Source organism: Vespa mandarinia, chromosome 5 (assembly GCF_050613455.1).
Source record: "Vespa mandarinia isolate Hongniang chromosome 5, ASM5061345v1, whole genome shotgun sequence".
NCBI classification, from domain to species: domain Eukaryota; kingdom Metazoa; phylum Arthropoda; class Insecta; order Hymenoptera; family Vespidae; genus Vespa; species Vespa mandarinia.
Window position 1 is genome coordinate 5,225,400 of NC_140814.1, and position 20,333 is coordinate 5,245,732.

A 20,333-nucleotide genomic window follows, 5' to 3' on the forward strand; every position below is an offset into this window, starting at 1 on the left:
GAAAGAAAGAAAGAAAGAAAGAAAGAAAGAAAGAAAGAAAGAAAGAAAAAAAAAGAAAAAAAAAAAAACAAACAAACAAACTTTATTTATTGTAGCTTTAACGTCTGCGGGCGAAAGCTTGATGTTTAGCTGTGATATCCCGAGCGTACGCGGACCGTACAGAGTTCCTACGTTTTATACATAGGTGCATGTATATAAGTATCATCGTATATATATATATATATATATATATATATATATATATATTATATATATAGTCGAACGCGTACCATACGTACTTAAAACCGTTAGACTATTTTCCTCTTTATCTATCTTTTTCTACTATTTTCTCGTCTTCACAATAGAATCTCTTTCTTCTCCGCGAACATGACAACTTTATCTCTTTCTCGTGTACTTTATATCTCTCTATCTTTCTCTCTATCTCTCTCTCTCTCTCTCTTTCTCTCTATTTGTCTGTCTACTTCCCCTTCTCTCTCTTTCTCTCTCTCTCTCTCTCTCTCTCTCTTTCTCTCTTTTTCTTGTATTTTTAAAATAATAATCTTTGTAGTAGGTGATAAATAGTATTCTCGAGTCGAAATTTTTATTTCTCGAGAAAAAGCAGAACTTCTCAGCGGAGAATTCTGCGGAGCTTTTTGTATACGTATCTACCCTTTTACCTGGACGCCGATGTGAATAATATGACACTCGGTATATTTTTAATTTCTACTTTATCTCAATCTCTCTCTTTCTCTCTCTCTCTCTCTCTGTCTCTCCCTTTCTTCCTCTCTCTTTCTTTCTCACTCACTCTCTCTCTCTCTCTCTCTCTCTCTCTCTCTCTCTCTCTCTCTCTCTCTATCTCGCTTTCTTCGTCTTTCATTTTATCTATTTTTCTTTGTATTTGTAACTTGTAGTAGCGTGTAAAGGCAAGTTTTAGGATCGAGTAAAACAGCGCACACGCCGCTCAACAATTTTAGAAAGTATTTTTCGTATTAATAAATAAATAAATAGAAAAAAAAAAAATAAAAAAAAAACAAATAAAAAAAAATAAAAAAAAACAAAATAAAAAAAGCAAAAAAAAAAAAAAAAAAAGAAACGACAATGACGAAAGTGCGATCTGCATAAGTATTTTGCGAATTTTCACGCTCGCCGTCATATATTAATTTTTCTGTCTCTTTTTTCTTTTTCTTTCTCTTAGTTATTATTTTTCTCCATTGCATTATATCGAGTATACGTATTATATATGTATATATATATATATATATATATATATATGTATATGTATATATATATATATTTATTCGACGTACAAGCATACTTACATAACGTTTCTAATCTATTTATTATATCACGTTACCATCGCATATATTATTTATTTGTCATTTTTTTTCCTTTTAATTGCGTATAATCGTCTCGAATAAATTCGATGTTTTTGTACCGTAGTACGGCTCAAATGTAATTTTTTTTTCCTTCCTCCCTTGCCTCTCAACCGCAATCCTCCCTCCTCCCTGGCCACCACCATTCGTTAACCTTCTTTTCGTTTTTTTTTTTTTTTCTTTTAAGCGTTTCGATGATGCTGCAATTCGATTTCGATTTTAATCGAAAGTACGCGGAAAGCATGAATCGCGTTGCTTGCGACTCGTACGTTATCAACAACGAATGTCTGGCCAAAACATGTAAGTTTAATCCGCGTTGTCGGCGTCGCATGGCCGAGATGTCGCAATAAGGTCGCGTAAGGCGTTCGCGCGTGAAAATAATGCATCAAGTCTGGCAAGTATAATAATGGAATGTATATACATATTTGGCCGATATGCATTAAGTACGAAATGTTCTTTTCTTTTTTTTTCTTTTCTTTTTTCTTTTTTCTTCTTCTTATTGAAATAATTTCTACTATTCCCCCGTTACTTACGATAAGAAGAGTATAAGCATCTCATGATACTTAAGTTTAGGCATAACGTCAAATTAAAAGTTAATGAGCACTTTTGTGGATTTTGTCATTCAATTGTCAACTTGGTATCTGTTATTTTCGATCGTACCGAAAATGACTATCGATTCGAAAACCGTTTACAAGAATACCGAAATAGTAATAGGAGTGCATGTTGTTAAAAGAAGTAATCATTAATATTACTACGATGTCTGATACCTTGATTACAGTAACAACATTTTTGCAAGAATCACGTTTTACAAAAACAATTTGATAATTTATACGTCAAGGCGTAGAAAATATTTTGTCCGACAAACATTGCAAAACTTTTTTAATCCATTCCCCTTTTTCTTTCTTTCTTTTTTTATTCTTTTTTTTTTTTTTTTTTTATGTATATATATATATATATTTTTTTTTTTTTTTTTTTTAACGGAAGATACACTTCCTGCAAAGATCAAGATCAGATAACGCGATAAAGATACACCGCTCCCAATTTATTCCTTACTCTTTTTATCGCATTCCTTATCTATAGGTAAGTCGTCAAACCTTTCTCGTAGCACATTACGAATCGCCAATAAAGGATATCGACGCATCATTGTATGCACCCAAACATCAGAATCATCCAACCAACAATCCAGTCGGCCAGTCAGTCAGATAGCCAACCAGTCAGTCATTCTCAATCAGTCACGCGAAATTACATTATGATCGTGAAAATATAGTGAACATATAAATTTTACTAATAACGATAGTTTATTTCTCTTTGACCCTGATAAATAATTACGAGTACGTGGAATAATAAGAAAAAGATCGTGTGTTTTCCCTCGTTCTCTCTCTCTCTCTCTCTCTCTCTCTCTCCCTCTCTTTCATATACTCCATTATTGTGCTAATCCAGCGTGAGAGAATCTAATCTTAGTTCGTTGAATCTGCAGGAGAATCTAATTATAGTATCGCCTTATATGGCTCGTGTCCTACGAAGTGTCTACGCGCGTTCGATCAACGCCGTCGACGACGTACGATCGTGTTACGTCGAGCTTCATTCACAATTTTTTGTCGCTTGCCGAGAGCAGCTCTTTCCCTTGTAAAATTATTGACTACTTGACGTCAGGTCTTCGGTACGGATTTCGCGTTAAATCCACGCAAATGTTTCAACCGTACATTCCTTAATACGGATAAACAAGGATCCATGGATTTAATGCAACGTTAACATATCAACATTTTTCTTTCCTTTAGACAAAAGAAAAATAATAATATTACGTACATATCTACGATACGATATATCACGTCATTTCCTTTCCATCCTGGTACCACACCTTCCTTGATATTTGCTAATTTTTAACGAGACAATGACTGTGCTTCTGTATTTATCAGATTATCGATTTATTCATTTTATTAATGTCATCCGTCAAGAATTTTATTAATTACACGCTGAAGATTCCATCAATGAAAAAGATAATACTTAACCCATTTACCCCATTGAATATAGATTTCGTAATCTATTGTATATAATATTATTTTCTTTTCTTTTGTTTTCTAATCTTTCGAGATACGATTCTCGATCATTTTGTTGATCCTAATAAATCATATCGACGTTTTAATAAATTCTTCGATGGCTTTCCCATTTGAATCATATTGCAAACATATCGCTATATTTGCGTCTGTGTAATGCCTAAACCAAAAGATTTTTTACAATTTCATTGTATACTTGATTGTTGCGAATGAACGGAGAGTAAAATCCAGTGACTGGATAGGTCGACCGATGGGTTCGAAGAAAATCGATATGTCTATAACACGTGGGCGAAATCCACGAAAAGTTATTGAATTACTAAGCGCCAATGTTAACACGTCATTCGGATAAATTTGGATAACTCCATATACTTTTGTACCATCTTCCGCGAAAGGAATGCCGGAAAGGAGAGTAAACTGACCTCTCTTCGTGTCTGAAAGCACGTTATCTCTCTCCCTCTCTCTCTCTCTCTCTTCTAAGTTACAACGTTGAAAAGATCGAAGAAGAGAAAGGATAAAAAAAAAAAAATCCAACTTTAAGATTAAGTATCACGTTGTAACATATTCTTTTTTCCCCCCTTTCTTTTCTCTTTTCTTCCTTTTACACAACGATTAGAACCTACATAGATCATAGATCAATTACGCCAAGAAATGTTATCTTTATTGTTAAAAGAATTTAATTATTGTTAAGTTACAACGAATAATATCCTAATTATAATTTGTTAATCGGTTAACGAAATTGAACGAAAATCATCGCGCAACATAATCTCCTTCATCCATCGTATTAAGTAAGTCAGGATCCTTCTAAACGATCCTATACTTCGTAGAATTTTCGTTTCGATTATCTCGGGATTTTCAACGTCTCGCGCGTATATCGGCGAAAAACTATGGACAATAGCTTTACGGCCACCCTGCCGAGCGGCCGTTGGGCCGCACGAGACGTCAAACGTGCGTACGTATGTTCGATTGTTTACACAATCCCATATATAAGGAGTAAGAAGGAGGGTTTGACAATCTCAGTTGAAGATCTCACGCCAATCGGGAACATCGAGTCGAGTTGGGAAGTTGAACGGTATAGGAAATATTTCTTCGTCCCTTCCGAAAATATTTCTAGAAAAGAAATTACTTTGAGAAGAGAGTAATATCTTCTTTCTGTGACGACAAAAAAAAAAAAAAAATAAGAAAAAGAAAAAAAAAAAAAAAAAGAAAAAAGAAATAAAACGTATTTCTTTCGAACCTGATCGAATCATCGAAATCTTATATCTATCGAAGGGAACACGATATAATAAATCGAATATTGTGATAAGACAAAATAATAGTGTGATTTAATTCCTAAGATAGTATATACATATATATATATATATATATATATATATATATATATATATATATAGACATATATATATATACATATAAAAAGAAGATATAAATCGTGTCAATTGTGATAAAAAGAAAAGAAGAGGACAACAACGATGAGTAACGATATGAGAACGAAATGGATTTTCGTAACTCTTCTCGCAGTTGCCGTTGCAGCACCGAATAGAAACGTCAGATCTTTGACGGCTCCTCCTCCTTGGCACTTGCCATGCGGCGAAGTTATCGAACAAGATTCTTACGAGGATTCACAGCAGGAATTAGACTCGATCTTGAGCGATTTGAAATTGCAGCATCAGCTAATGCTTCAGGATTATCTCAATCGTGATTACGAGTATCTTTACGACCGCGTTAGGATCGGCGTTCATGAGCATCAATACATTCCAAATTGGGTACCCGGAAAGAAGGATTCCAATCATATCCGGAAACTCGCTGAGAGCAGTCAACAGACGGTAAGGAAGGACATTATTATATATACATATATATATATATATATATATATATATATATATATATATATATATACATATATGTTAATTTCTAAACGTTATAATAAAAATAGATTACATTTTCTCTTTGGAAAAATTCGACGAACTTTGATCGATCGGCAACTATCCTACGAAACAAATCATACGCTTTGAAAATATCGATCAATTCGTATATAATACGATGAATTAAAGCATTAATTAAACATAAAGCTAATATGCATATTTCTTATCGATCATAGACTATCTTAACGCGTAATATTTACAAAACTATAGAATAGAATTTAATGTTATCGTAAAAAATGATATTGCATAGTCGGCCCTTCCCGAAATTTAATTACAAGGGGGGAATATATATATATATATATATATATATATATATATATATTACAATGAGAAAAAGGTTTTTAAACGAAAGGGCGCGAAGGATCAAACGGATACTCTCGTTCGCAATCGTATCGCAGTTGTTGGGTAAAGCGTGCACACCCAGTGGTGTGCGCTCTATTGCAGTTGATTAACGCAACGTTAAATAACAAATTTTAATGAGACGGTAATTATTATAAAGTAGCAGGGTAGCAGGAAGGCGTGCGATCGTTTCGCCGGTTCTCTCTCTCTCTCTCTCTCTTTCTCTCTCTCTCTCTCTCTCTCTCTCTCTCTCTGTGTGTATAGTTTGTGTATCTATGTGTATATATGTGTGTATGTGTGTGTATATATACACGTTGCGCGCGCATAACGCAGCGCGAGACGACGCGAGACGACGCGACGCGACGCGACGCGAGCGCGTGCCGTGTGGCCGCGTGCGACTGCTTCTCATGTTTGCCGGGTCGAACTGCTTCGTAATCACGCTCGTCTGCCTCCTCGATGTAAAGCGTACTGATAAAGTCTCAACTTTACCGATAATACGTTTTACTACCCGTCTACGTGCTTATCCTTCTACGTTTATTGCACATATGTATATATATATATATGTATATGTATGTATATATATATACACATGTATTTACGTATTTACCTCTCTATTTCTTTCTCTCTCTCTCTCTCTCCCTCCTTCTCTCTCTTTTTCTCTCTCTCTCTCTCTCTCTCTCCTTTTCTCTCTTTTTCTCTGTCTTTCTCTTTCTCTCTCTTTCTTATTTTTTCTATCGCTCTTTTCTCTCCCAGTTCTTGTCAACACGAATGCACCGCCTTCGACACCACTGGCACACCACCACTATCACCACCACCATCATTATCACCAATACCACCACTTTTTTTCCTCTTTATCTCTTTTAACGTACTCTCGCGTTCTTTCGTTCGTTACAACGCTTCATTCATCGATCTTTTATCCAATCGTCCACTCGTAAAAACTTTGATAAATGTTAAAGAGCGAGAGAGAGCGAACGAGAGAGAGAGAGAGAGAGAGAGAGAGAGAGAGAGAGAGAGAATTTCTTGATAATAAAGAAACGAGCGTCCTTATCTAGAATCGTATCGATAATTCGATAGATCTTATTGTTTCATCTACAATAATCTTTTGCTTTAATCTAAATTTGTTCCTTTCTATTTCTATTATAGATCGTCCATCATTTGCCGAAACTTCATATGGATCTTCAAAAATTCGCGGTCGCCTTTGAGGAATTGATAGAAGACGAGACAATTTCAAAAATTCAAGAGTCTTTAAAAGCAACGCAATCTTATCTGATGAAAATGCTTTGCGAGGTCGAAAGCAATATAGCCGTACTCCCGTTTCTACGTTTGCCGCATCGCGTTGAAAGAAATATCATGAGTAGGATCGAAAGGGATCCAGAAGATGACACGAGAAGGCTCGTCCGTGATTGGGGTGTTTTACTTAAGTACAAGGACTATCTTCACGCTTGGAGACACGTTTTTAATTATTAGATATATATATATATATATATATATATATATATATATATATATATATGTGCGTATGGACTTAAGAAGGTGAAGACGCGAATCCCTATGATTCGTAACAAAGAATAACGTTGATAAAACGATACGAACGTTGATAAAAGGCGATATAGATTAATTTAGGGATATGTCGTGTTTTCGTGATCGGTATCGTTGAATCTTTATTAAGACGTCGCCATTAAAAATCGCCATATAAATAATATTACGAATCGTTAGGTTTTCATAGATTTTACAAGTAATTTATTTATTTATTAATTTATTTCATCATCATTATTATTATTATTAGTATTATTATTATTATTATTATTATTATTATTATTATTATTATTATTATTATTATTATTTTTCTTTTTTTGTATTTTTTTTTTTTTATTCAGGAACGATCAATATTTATTATTATTATTATTATTATTATTATTATTATTTATTTATTGTCTACACTTTGCGCGCATTGCTAACTTATTTATTATATTATAATTTATTTATTTATTAATGACTAAGATTAAAATGGGACTAACGTTTTAGTTAAATGGTCCTAAAGGGCTGCCCAAACTATGTGATACTATTTCGCCACCATAGAGTATTTTATTATTGACTACGGTTTATTCATGAAAGACATTATTTCATACATATGCGAGAATATTGTGCGTTGTATATCGTGCAATTAAAAATGACTTTTCGTATTGTAAGTTATAAACGGATAAAGATATTTTAAGATATCTAATATGTTTGAACTTTTTATACGAAGAATATATATAATTAATATAACAATAATGTGATTCACGTGATTATACATTTATTTCTTCCTATTGTCTACTTTTTAATACTTTCATTTTCTTATTTAATATTCTTTTTTTTTTTCTTTTTTTAATTGATATTACAAATATCAATGTGAGTATACATGGATCGATATATCGACAGTATTTCAAATTTATCCATTTTAATTCGTATAGTAATAAAATTTTATCTCGATGACAATGACGGGACATCTAATAAAAATTAAAACAAGTCTTTAATAATACGTCATATGTTATATGAATTTTATGATGTAAATATTTTTTTCTTTTGCATAAATTTACAATTATAAATTTTAATTTTGTTTCAATTAAAAGTCTATTGATTTAAATACAATTTTAAGGCAAACGTAAATACGAAAGCCAGGTTGGCCGAGCGGTCTAAGGCGCCAGATTTAAGTTCTGGTTCCCGGATGGGAGCGTGGGTTCGAACCCCACACCTGGCAAATAACTTTTTTTTTTTTTTTTCCTTAAAAATAACTATAAGTAATGTATTTGTTTTTTTTACATAATTATATTTTTTTATCTAATCAATCCTAATTTTATTATTGTTACATTAATGATACTTTTTTTTAGATAAATTTTGTTTTAATTGAAACTTTAAAATATCTCCTTTATTTTATCGTATCTGATTTATAATCTATATCGAAGAAATTAAATAATTATAAATCTTATAATTTAAATAAATATAAATAGAATTTCGATCTTTCATTTATTTATTAGACGATACAAAGTATATTTGTCGTAGATACAGTCGATGAATAAGAAGATGTGTAATGATAGACATATTACAGAATTCATATAATGAATTCGTATAAGGAAATACTTGTAGTGTCAATCATAATATCATTTATTATAGTCAAATAAAATATAGACTATAATTACTATGGTATATTATAATTACTATGATATATTATAGAAAGCATAACTATATTCTCTTACATCATGTATATCTTTCTTTCTTATATATGAATATACGTTGTAATAATTATTCTCTTTTGAAAGATTGAATGAAAATCTATGAATGAAATCTATGAATTATATTCATTAGATTTTTCCATTTCAACGTCTATTTTCTCAATTTTCAATAGCGATACATTCAACAATTTTCCAGCAAATCGAACTTTGTATTAGAAGAACATAATTTAATAAGAAGTAGTAGATTTTTCGTGCCACTTTCGTTGACTTCATGTTATCCTGATAAAATGTTCTCTTCGTGATATTTCCCAAAATTTTCCCCTCAAATTAGACGTTATTTAAGAAAAACATTATCCAAAAGTAGTATAAATTATTTTTTGTAGTACCTCCTTAATCTTTATGTCTTTGCAATTTATAAATTCACTTGTGGCATATAAATAACTTATCTTTTACAAAGCAAAAAAATTTTACGGAGTAGGATTTTAGAATATAAAATATCGATAGCTTATCATAGCTCGATAGATTACCAATCGAGCACAAATTTAAAATCAACAAAGAAGACTTTAAAACGAAGGTTGGTAACAATTATCAGTCGGTAAATTACCAACGATAGAACAAATTTAAACGAGTGTTGATAACATACCATCACTTGTACCGACACAGCAAGAAAATTACACGGCGTCGATAAGAATGTAAAATGTCGATAATTCAGTTGGCTTGATCGGTCGATAAGTTATCTATCGAGCAAATTTTGAAAAAGTAAAAAATTTTAATATGTGCCATCTCTTTACACATTACGTTCTCCTAATATAATATTCTTTTTGTAATACTTTAGCCAAATATTCCTATCAATTTGATTTTGTAATAGGAAAACATGAGATATAAATAATTAGAAAGATTTTTTTCATACTACCTCTATATATCTTATGCTCTCTTGATACAAAGTTTTACCCGTGATAAGTATTTTTCGTCATTTACCTATAGACTTTCCTATCTAAAAATTGTACGTATTATAAAAAAGGAGAGAAACATAATTTTTTTTTCTTTTCTCTTTTTTCTAAATCTTTTCTAAATCTATACGTAATTTTTTTTCTAATATATAAACAACATTTACAATTATTATTTTATAATATTATCGAAGAGGATATTGTAACAAAAAAGAAAAATCAATGTAATCTTTGGGAGAAAAACAATCGAGTATACGTATGGGAAGTGTTAGCTCTAGGCACGAGGATAAAAGGAAGCAATACACCGACTATGACAGAAAGAGAGAGAGAGAGAGAGAGAGAAACGATTTTGTATTATACTCACGTTGTAACGTTTGTAGTGTGACACGTGCAGCCCTAGCCACGTGCCGTGCTCCAGCCGATCTAAATCTAATAACGCAAACAGCCTTACAATAACGTACATCATACACGGCATCGTTTGGTGGCCTGAGGTAACAGGACACCATGTGAACTAATCGTTTCGAAGTGGTCTTGGAGATCCTGTTTCGCTATTTGTTAAATCGAATGCGCGTTCTCTCGGGACTGAATGGGTCGTCCACTATGCGCTTTCAACGATTAACTATAATCCTTATTACCTTTTCACGATATCGATTATTATCACGTTAACTAGAATGAATGTAAAATCTTTGACTCAATATTGTTGTTGTTATTGTTGTTGTTGTCGTTGTTATCGTTATGTTCAAAGTTATTATTATTATTATTATTTTTTTTCTTTTATTTTTTTTTTAAAGTATCATCGTAATAAAAAGTGCGAGAAAGAAGTCAGCTATAATATTTCTATCATTTTATTTAATAAGATATTTAACAATGTTAATCATCAGCTAATAAACTATTTTTGTCAACTAATATGTATTCTGCAAATATAACGCAAATCAAACTATTATGACGTACGAAGTACGTAAATTCTTAAACGCATACTTACTAGCAATCTTGAAAAGAAGAGGGTAGATCCTCGATTGTATGTGAGAGATATTAAATGTGTTGATCGATAAATGATAAGAGCATAATCTATGCGTATCGTGCGTATATATATATATATATATACATATATATATACACGTGTACAATTGTAAAAAAGATAGATAGACAGAGAGAGAAAGAGAGAGAGAGAGAGAGAGAGAGAGAGAGAAAGGGAGAGAAAGTGAGAGAGAAAGAATGAATGATAAAGATAGGTTGATGACGTCAGCTAACACAATATGGTCCATCTTTTTAATTCTCAAAAATGTAAGTTTAATTTATTTTAATATACAACGACGAGAGTGCTCGTACGCTCGAATGTCTACACGCGCAATTTCGCATGCGTACAAGAACGACGCGTCCTACTTAAGATGTGATTGTGTGCGTGATCGAATTAAAAATTATATAACCGAACTATAGATATTTTATTAATTAAGATCACAAGACGACTGAGTTCCGTTCATTCCCAGATAAGGATATTGCATTTTCAATGGACTTATTATCGCCATAGAAAATTGCAATCTCCCGATAAGGTCGATATGCAAAAAAGGAACTTTTTACAATAATAATTCCAACGGCGACGCTTCGTTCAGACAAAAACGATACGACGCACGCATCATCGTGCTCGTTGAAGTGTACTGGTAAAATCTGGGCTAATCGAAAGTTTTATTTCTCGTTGATTTATAATGGCATCGTATACTTTCTTCGTGATTCGTGTGAGTATGTCCCGTAAATTTGGGTGGCTTATCAAACGAATTCGTTATCGACTGTTACTTCGATTATAGATCGCGCTCGGTCCAACTTTTTTAACTTTTCTCGTGTCACAGTCGGATTAATTTTCTTCTCTCTTTGTTTTTTTTCTTTTGGTTTTTTTTTCATTTTCTTTTTTTTTTTTTTGTTTTTTTGTTTTTTTTTTTGTTTTCCTTTCCCCTCAATCGAATTTGTATAAATCGATTAGACGTGATAGACAGCGAGAAAACGTAGACGATCGTAATAAGAAATTATTTAGTTGGCTCGAGTTTGAGGATCGAAGAGCGAAACGCGAAAATCAAATTTCGCGCTCGATCGCCGATAGGTTCGTTAAAAAATTGGATGGCGTTGTTAAGTACAATTATAATACGGATAAGCTACGGGCCTTTTTTTTTTTTTTTCTTTTTTTTTTCTTTGTTTTTTTTTTTCTTTTTTCATTGTTTCTTTTTTTTTTCTCTCTCTACGATATAATATTTACAATCCTATATAACCTTTTCCTCTATTATCGCACTTTTAATAATCGTCTCGCTCGCTCGAGCTATCGCAAATAGTTTTGTCTTTTTGTACATCGCAACAATATTTACAGATAATTTACAAATTACAATATGTTAAATATCAATTCTATCTAGGCGAGATAAGTCGGTTAGTCTTTTAAAACGTAGGCGTGGGTGGATGGGGTGTTCGGAGCGTAATAGGGAAGATATGAGGTGAGGATGGTGGGTGAGGTTGGGAGTGGGGTATGGAGTAAAAGGATCAATTGGATAAAGGGGGACTAGGAGGATAAAATTTTGTTCAATTCGAAAATGCTCTCTAAAAACTATCGAGTCTGTTTGCTCAACCGCTAAGCGATATGTCCCTTATAATGGTGTCACAATTCTTTTTCAATTAAAACATTTGCATTCATAGATATACATAGATACGTGTATCGTTGAATATCAATGACGTTCGAATGCAACAAATTTTTTTTTTAATCGATTAATCCCTCGTGCATTGATTTGCGAACATTATAACAATAGTTGTATATAAATAGGAAAAACGAGAAAGAAAAACGAAGAAAAAAAAGAAAAAAAAGAAAAAAAGAAAACGAGAAATCGAAAAGAGCTAATAAAATCGAAATAAGATAATAACTTTTATTAAAGTCAAAAAGTTGAAAATAAAATTATATCTTTATTACGTCGATGTTATTCCATCGTTGTGACACCATATCTCGTTGTACGATATGTATGATTCGTCGTTAATTATATCACGATCGTAAGAAAGAAATAAAGTTAAGAAGAATGTAGAAAAGAAAAAGAGAGAGAGAAAAGAAAAAGGAAGAAAAGAAAAAAATTAATTCGAGAATCTTTTCGATCATAGAATAATTCTTTGCGCCGTCGAGAGATACTTTTGACTCTTACGACGGAAATCGTACGCGATTGATTTATCGTTATTTGTCCACTTGAGAAGTAATTAGTTTGTAAGAGAAAAAGGGGAGAAAGACAGAGAGAGAGAGAGAGAGAGAGAGAGAGAGAGAGAGAGAGAGAGAGAGAGAGAGAGAAAGAAAGAGAGAGAAAGAGAGAGAGAGAGAGATGGTGAGTGAAAAAGAGAGAAGAAAGGAAATAGAAATAGAAATAGGAGGAGGTTAATAGGAAAGGGGACATCGCGCTTGATCCGTCCTTATCTCTCGGCACGCAAAGTCCTCTTCCCATGATGGCACCTCAGCCCCTTCATCCATCGTAGTTTTACATCTCATAACACTATTTGCCGTTCGACGAGAGTAGCGGACTGCCGGTGGTCGAGTAGCCCTGGCTGCATGTTGGCAACACAAATGGATTCATGTTGAACGGTGAGCCGACCACCTCTCCTAATCCTACAACATGCCCACTGTCGGTTATACGTTAGTAATCGCCTCTGCCGTCATATTTTACGAAATGAATAAATATATATCTTGGTTAACGATTAAGGAAAGACAAATGAAATGAAATGAAATGAAATGAAATGAAAGGAAATGAAATGAAATGAAATGAAAAGTAAAGAAAAGGATAGGAAAGAAAAGTGGTGGGGATGGGTAGGGAAAGGGTTAAAGAAAGAAAGAAAGAAAGAAAGAAAGAAAGAAAAAAAAAATATATATATATATACTAGGAAGAACGTGAGAGACGTTCACGAAAGTTAAGGTAAACTTCGAGAGGTATACATCGAGATTATCGCGAGCGAGCGATTTAGAAGCGAACATCATTTTCTATGACCATTTATGGGATAAAACACGTAAATGGGATTTTATCCTTGAACCGTACCCGATGCTTCCCTTTCATTTTACTATTTTCAGCGATACGCGACTTTTGTACGACTTTATCTCTCTTTTTTCTTTTTTTTTTCTTTCTTTCTTTCTTTCTTTCTTTCTTTTTTTTTTTCATTTTTTTTTTCTTTTTCTATATGTGTGCTTGTCTCTCTCTCTCTCTCTCTCTCTCTCTCTCTATCTATCTATCTTTTTCTCTCTCTATTTTTCTTTCTCTTTTCTTTTTTCTCGTGTTCTTTTATCTTTCATTTTTTCTCTTTTTCTCTTTTTTCTCGGAGAGGGAGGGGGTGGGGAGTGGGGGAGGGTTTTTTTTCTCTTTTTTTTCCTTTTCTTTTTTTCTTCTTTATTTTCCTACACATCGAGTTCATGGCCGTTCTCATCGTCTTTTACGCGACTTACTTCCACGGTACGTAGGGGCACGATCTCATATGCAGACACGTGCCAACGGGAACGATCATTCTAACGACTTCGATGACGTAGTCGTCGAACGTTCGAACGTTCTGTTAAACGTATTAACGAAAAAGGCAGAGATAACTCGCTCGTTATCTCGTACGATATCATTTCTAAGATACCTACATAAGCAAGGAAGAAATAATGAAATTGGCGAAAAAAAAAAAAAGAAAAAAGAAAGGAAAAAAAAAGAAAAGAAGCGGTGCATATGTTCGACTTTCACTACCCTTATTAATTGGCTGTCATTCGATTATCCAATTAAAAATATGATCGAATAGAAATGCCGGCCAAAAGGAAGATCGTAAATGAATGTACCTACATTCTCGAGTCTCGTCGTTCGTGCATGTTTCTCTGATAACTCTTTAATCTCAGCGCGTAGGGTAGTTGTGATGGTGATGGTGGTGGTGGTGATGGTGGACGGTTAGCGGTTACTGGGCGGCTGTAGCGAGGTGGTGCTGTGTGGACCAGTGCGGTGGGACTGAGGTGGTCGGTGGTCGTACTACAGGGGCGAACGCACTCCCGTCCCCGGACGTATAGAAAATGCCGTATTGTTCGTGCGCTAAAACGAAAATTCCACATAAGGAAAAAACCATAAAGAGAGACTGAATGAATGACTGTGTGAGTGAGTGAGTGAGTGTGTGTGTGCGTGTGTGCGTGCTTGCTAATCGTGTAAAATAACGTGAATAAGCGCTACATGGGTGAGATCAACGGGTTTCAAGGATAATCAAATCGAGAACTCGAGTTTGTGATAAATAGAGGACGAGTGAAAAAAGAATGAGAGAGAGAGAGAGAGAGAGAGAGAGAGAGAGAGAAAGAGAAGAAAAGTTAAACAAAGAAAGAACTTACGCGACGTGTAAAGAGTCGGACTTCCAGTGTATGGATTCGCAACGGAATAGCTGCCGTTGGTGCTGTGGCTGTGCGGCGTGCTAGCCGAACTTCCGCAATAACCACCACCGGTTACAACCCCTCGCGGACTGGCGCTGCTGCTTTGTCTGTAAGCATCGGCCGTACCCCCGACGCTACCACCTACACTGCCCCCTACGCTCCCACCGCCCCCTCCGCCACCTGCCGCGGCTCCTGTCGTCACGGAACTACCGTCTAGAAATAGAAACCTGCCCGTCAGACGAACTCGTAAGTATATCTCATCGCTCATCGTACGTCGAATGTGGCTCGCTTTGATACGACCGACAATGTATCCTTGACATAGTTTATATCGATACTATTTCTCTATCGATCTATAGTTCTCTTTAAGTGAGAACGTAGATGAAATTTGTCTTTTTTTTTTTTTTCTTTTTTTTTTCCATACCGATATAATCTTTTTTTTTTTAATCTACAGATGTGTTTTATTTATTTATTTTTCTTTTCTTTTCTTTTCTTTTTTTTTTTTTTTTTTTTTTTTTTTTTTTTTTTTTTTTTTTTTTTTGTCGAAAATTATCTCATACGAACGATATCAAAAGTAAAAATGTAAATCTAAAACGATACCAACGATGACAGCGTATTATGCAATGAAACGGCATCGATGCGATAGACGTCGAGGCGATGTTTTGTCAGTCGTGTCAAAATGTATCCGTCGGATGCTGATCTCGCGCTTGTCTCTTCCTCCTTTTCTTCGAGCGACGAGTTATACATGAAGGAAACTTCCTTGGAGTTATTGTTACTTACCGTCCGTCCACTTTGTAGCACTACCATTCTCTTGCACCGTCACGGCGAGTTGTCCTGTATACGAGTTGAACGCTGTCGCCGAACTCGAAGTCGGGGGCGCCGGTGGGTGTCCCGCTCCTGGACTCCTCGACGCCCCCGCTATACCCGCGTTACCGCTCCTTGGCATACTGTACAATGCTTCCGCTAAATCGGCTGCTCGTTTCAATATTATTTCTTTTGGCAATTTTTCCGGATCCCCTGGATGTCGTGGAATTAATTTTTGTAACCTTTGAAAACCATAGTCGATCGTTGGCTCGTTTAAAGCTGCAATTCGTTAAGAAACACAGGATCATTTTTTGTCTTGCTATGTTTCTTTCTTTCTTTTTTTTTTTTTTTTTTTTTTTGATCTCTCTCTTGTCTTTTTTGTTCTTAATTGAAACATATAGTCCAATCAGACGTATTACTTACAGACGTAAACGAATCGGCCAGGTGCCCCCTTACAAAATTGTTTGCTTTTGTATGAAAGCGTTACTTCGACAACACCCGGTATCTCTCTATGCGGCGTCTGTACCCTGATCGCGTTCGGAGTAATTATCTGTAAATAAAAAAGATTACAAATAAAGCTTCGTCGAATCTCTTTAAATGAATGACAAAAAAAAAAGAAAAAAAAAAAAACTTGTCGCTACGTTCAAAGATATTCGATCTTTTTTAATTAAGCTGACCTCACTCCAAACTAGCATAGATCCAAAAACAACTTGAAGCCCGTCGAAAAAGTTCTCGCCTATGATTATTACGGTTGATCCACCCGTCGTCCAACCCTCGTTCGGCGATATCGCCTTTATGCAGGGTGTCTGAAGTGGTATGGGTTGATACAAACCTGTGTGAAAAAGATGTCAAGCGTTAAAGACCCTTGTCGTTTTTACGTTGATAATAATACGTATAACGCTACCCTCGTGAGTGAAATGGAACGGACGAAATAAGAAGGAACGATCGGATACAGAAAGAAACATGGAAAAAGTGTCTAGGAGAAAATCGTGGTTGCATCGAGGAATGGGATATGGAAAATTATCTGGATATTCTGTTTATTCGGTCGAGGCCAAGTGGCAGATATATTTCTCAGAGTCATGGGGTTGGTTCCGGACGTGAAAACGGAGAGAGGACGTATAAAGGAGAAACGGAGAAAGGTAGAGAGAAAGAGAAATACAGACAGAGAGAGAGAGAGAGAGAGAGAGAGAGAGAGAGAGAGAGAGAGTGAGAGAGAAAGAGAGAGAGAGAGAGAGAGGGTGAAAGAGGGAGGGAAGGAAGAAGAGAGGACGAGGGTCGGAGGATCCAGAGAAGGGTTGTAACAAGAAGGAAGAAGGGGGGGGGGACGATCGGGGCGCCGGTGTCTCTGCTTGGAATTTATAACCCAATGATATCATTTTGTACCCCAGCGAAGCCAAACCACCCCCGGCACCGACCCTGGCAAAGCGGAGCCACGGCAGAGTGGCTGACATCATGGTATATTGCTCCCAGTGACGCTCAAACACTTTCTACTATGGATCCACTCTCCGAAAGATAAATCTCACGAAGCTTAAGAGACTTACATAGATGGCTCGTTCGGAATGTTCTCTGAAATGTTGAAAACTTTTCTCTTTTAAATCCATTAGAATCGATATTATCGATTTTTTTCTTTTTTCTTTTTTTAATCAGATCGAAATCGTGAGATCGATCGATCGATCGATTTGAAATATACGATAACGATTATAAATATTACGATGGAAACTTTGAAACGATGAAAAGTAAGTAAGAATGGAACCAAGAAAGGGAGAGAGAGAGAAAGAGAGAGAGAGAGATAGATAGAGAGGGGGAGGGGAAGGGGTGAGACGAGCCGTTTAAAAGTTTCAACTTTGTCTGAAAACGAAGATTCTTGAATGGGACGTAGGTATTTATTGCGTTCGGTATAGAAGAAAGTCGTTAAACGGAAGCAGCCGTTTTGGCAACCATCCTAGGTAGGGAATTGTCGAGCGATAGGGTAGTGGGAGAAAGAAGAGTAACATGGGAAGGTGGAGGAAGAGGAGAATGTAGTGGTAGTGGTGATGGTGGTGGTGGTGGCGGTGGCGGTGATGTTAGTAGTAGTGGTGGTAGAATAGAAGGAGGAAATGGAGGAGAGTTGAAAAGAGGGATTCGGTAGAGAAGACCGGAACAAGCGTACCAACTCGGAATAAATAAAATCCCCCGTGCCATTGAATGGTAAGGGGTGCTACTCTCTCTCGACTCTCTCAATCCTCTACGACCCTCTGCAAGCTCTTCCTTTACCATCCTTCGAATTCGAAGAGTCGCGTTGTTATTCCAACACCCGGATTGTTTACACGAATATATTAAGGATCTCTTTATCATCCCTTATCATCTTTAAAATAAAATCGAAATGATAAAATGCATTAATTCAAAGTGAAAAATCTTTTCCTTTTGTATATATAAATAAAAGGAAAAAAGAAGATGCAAAAGAAAAAAGGAAGAAGGTGAAGGAGAAAAAAGAAAAAGAAGAGAAATAAAAAGAAAAAGAAGATGAAGAAGAAGAAGAAGAAGAAGAAGAACAAGAAGAAGAAGTAGAAATCGAATGATACACTGGCAGGAAAAAGCAAGAGAAACGTCGCGGCCGAGCTTTCTCTCGGTCTTTTCTCATTGGTATGCTCGTTCCAGCGTTTCGGGGGTAGCTAGCGAGGGGATTTGGAAAGAGCGAATGTGTGTTGGTGGTGATGGTGGTGGTGGTGGTGGTGGTATGGCGTCAGTGGGCTTGAGAGGGTGAGCGAATGGGGGTGGTGCCACGAGATAGCTTAAACTTAGCATTCACAAACCAACGCGCCACGGCACGGTCGGCGTGCGAAAGAGGGAGACGAGAAAGCAAAAAGATAGAAAGAGAAAGAGAAAGAGAAAGAGAGAGAGAGAGAGAGAGAAAGAGAGAGAGAGAGAGAGAGTAAAAGAGTGAGGAAGACGAAAAGCTCGAGGAAAGGAGAGGAGAGGGCCAATTCCGTTCTCTCTTCGTGTCTTTGCTCTTGGTGTGGCAGCCAACCAGACAAAGGGGGAAAAGAAATAAAAAGAGATAAAGAAGAAGGAAAGAGAAAGAGCGAAAAGAAAGAAAAGAATAAGAAGATGGAAAGTGGAAGGAGAAGGAAGGATCCTTCGTTTTCCCGCATCCCATTGATTTACATCTTGTCTTGGCGTTGTAGGAACGACGAGCGGGAGAGACTCAGAAGAGGAATAAGAAAAAGAGAAGGTTGAAAAGGATAAAGAATAGAAAGGGAAAGAAAGAAAGAGGGAATGAAAGAAGAAAGAGAGAAAGAGAAAGAAGAAGAGAGAAAGAGAGAGAGAGAAAGAGAGAAAGAGAGAAAGAGAGAGAGAGAGAGAGAAATGAGTGCACGCGAGAGAGTGAGTGTAGCGAGGGGTATCCGCGCGATATCAGCCGTTTGTATGCGCGGCCGACGCCAAACTTTGCTGAATTGCCCTATGACTCCTTATATCCCAGCCTCCTTCGGCCCTCCTTACGATTCCGCCTCTTCGCCGTACCTCCCGAGTCGTTATACCGATCCCGAAGAAAACCAGTATTCTCCTCTCTCTTTCTCTCTTCCTCTTTCTACCCCTCTCTCTCTCTCTCTCTCTCTTTCTCTCTCTCCCTCTCTCTCTTTCTCTATCTGTTTCTCTCTTACTCTTACTCTTACTCTTACTCTTACTCTTACTCTTACTCTTTCACGTTCGTCTCGCTCGAATACGCCGCGCACGTGGGGCAACACTAGCTCCTTCCAATTGCGAGTGACAACCGTGAATCGTTTGGGAAATCAGCTTTGATCTTTCCACTTCTAAGGAATGGTGGATTGGTGGGAGGAGCCTCGAATCAAATTGCACGTTAAACTCCATCACTATGAGGTTGGAATAAATGTCAAGATTACATGGTTACATTTAGTTTTCTTCTATATAACAATTCCCAAAGATCAATTTGAATCGTTCAATTTGTCGCGAAATAACTGTGTAGAGAGGTATATTACTTAACGACGTTACCTTTAAACGAGAACGTATAACGGACTTAATGGGATCGATTATACGCCACTGAGTTGCCTGAGAGAACGCGCGCGGAAGAGAGAGAGAGAGAGAGAGAGAGAGAGAGAGTGAGAGAGAGAGTGAGAGAGAGAGATATATAGTGGCTATGCAGGGATCCAAGAGACGAACGCTTAAACTCGATTACCCAAGTTACGCCGCTTTAATCGCGTATTATGATCGTAATCTCTTTCGTAAAGTATCGTCCCGTTCAGAGTACACTAAACTCGAGTATCGTGGTATTGAAAGAGAGAGAGAGAGAGAGAGAGATAGATAGATAGATAGATAGATAGATAGATAGAT

At 35.9% G+C, this 20,333-nt stretch overlaps 2 protein-coding genes and 1 non-coding gene across 8 annotated transcripts in view; 2 read left to right on the top strand and 1 right to left on the bottom strand.

Annotated features, from left to right (window-relative positions):
• The first annotated feature begins 4,875 nt into the window (after positions 1–4,875).
• LOC118441631 (uncharacterized) lies at positions 4,876–7,134 on the top strand. Its single transcript, XM_035866300.2, has 2 exons — positions 4,876–5,229; positions 6,811–7,134. Exons 1-2 carry the CDS (start codon positions 4,876–4,878, stop codon positions 7,132–7,134), a joined length of 678 nt encoding a protein of 225 aa, XP_035722193.1.
• A 1,189-nt stretch (positions 7,135–8,323) lies between these two features.
• On the top strand, positions 8,324–8,407 carry TRNAL-UAA (transfer RNA leucine (anticodon UAA)). The gene has a single exon. It is a non-coding gene; the product is annotated as a tRNA-Leu (tRNA).
• A 3,136-nt stretch (positions 8,408–11,543) lies between these two features.
• kn (EBF transcription factor knot) overlaps positions 11,544–20,333 on the bottom strand; it is an 83,000-nt gene continuing 74,210 nt past the window's right edge. The window contains exons 9-14 of one of the 6 annotated variants that reach the window (XM_035866283.2): positions 16,682–16,836; positions 16,428–16,554; positions 15,981–16,283; positions 15,165–15,416; positions 14,638–14,877; positions 11,544–13,442 (exon numbers count right to left, since the gene is read on the bottom strand). In XM_035866283.2, the coding sequence (XP_035722176.1) occupies positions 14,747–14,877; positions 15,165–15,416; positions 15,981–16,283; positions 16,428–16,554; positions 16,682–16,836 (968 nt within the window). In that variant the 3' untranslated portion in view covers positions 11,544–13,442; positions 14,638–14,746. Of the gene's footprint in view, positions 13,457–14,633; positions 14,878–15,164; positions 15,417–15,980; positions 16,284–16,427; positions 16,555–16,681; positions 16,837–20,333 lie in introns of all 6 variants that reach the window. The other 5 variants (XM_035866284.2, XM_035866291.2, XM_035866285.2 and 2 more) reach the window with 5 other exon arrangements.

Coding starts and splice junctions, on each gene's coding strand:
- LOC118441631 (XM_035866300.2), top strand. CDS start 4,876: ATGAGTAACGATATGAGAACGAAATGGATTTTCGTAACTCTTCTCGCA. Junction 5,230..6,810: donor CTGAGAGCAGTCAACAGACG/GTAAGGAAGGAC, acceptor TTTCTATTATAG/ATCGTCCATCATTTGCCGAA.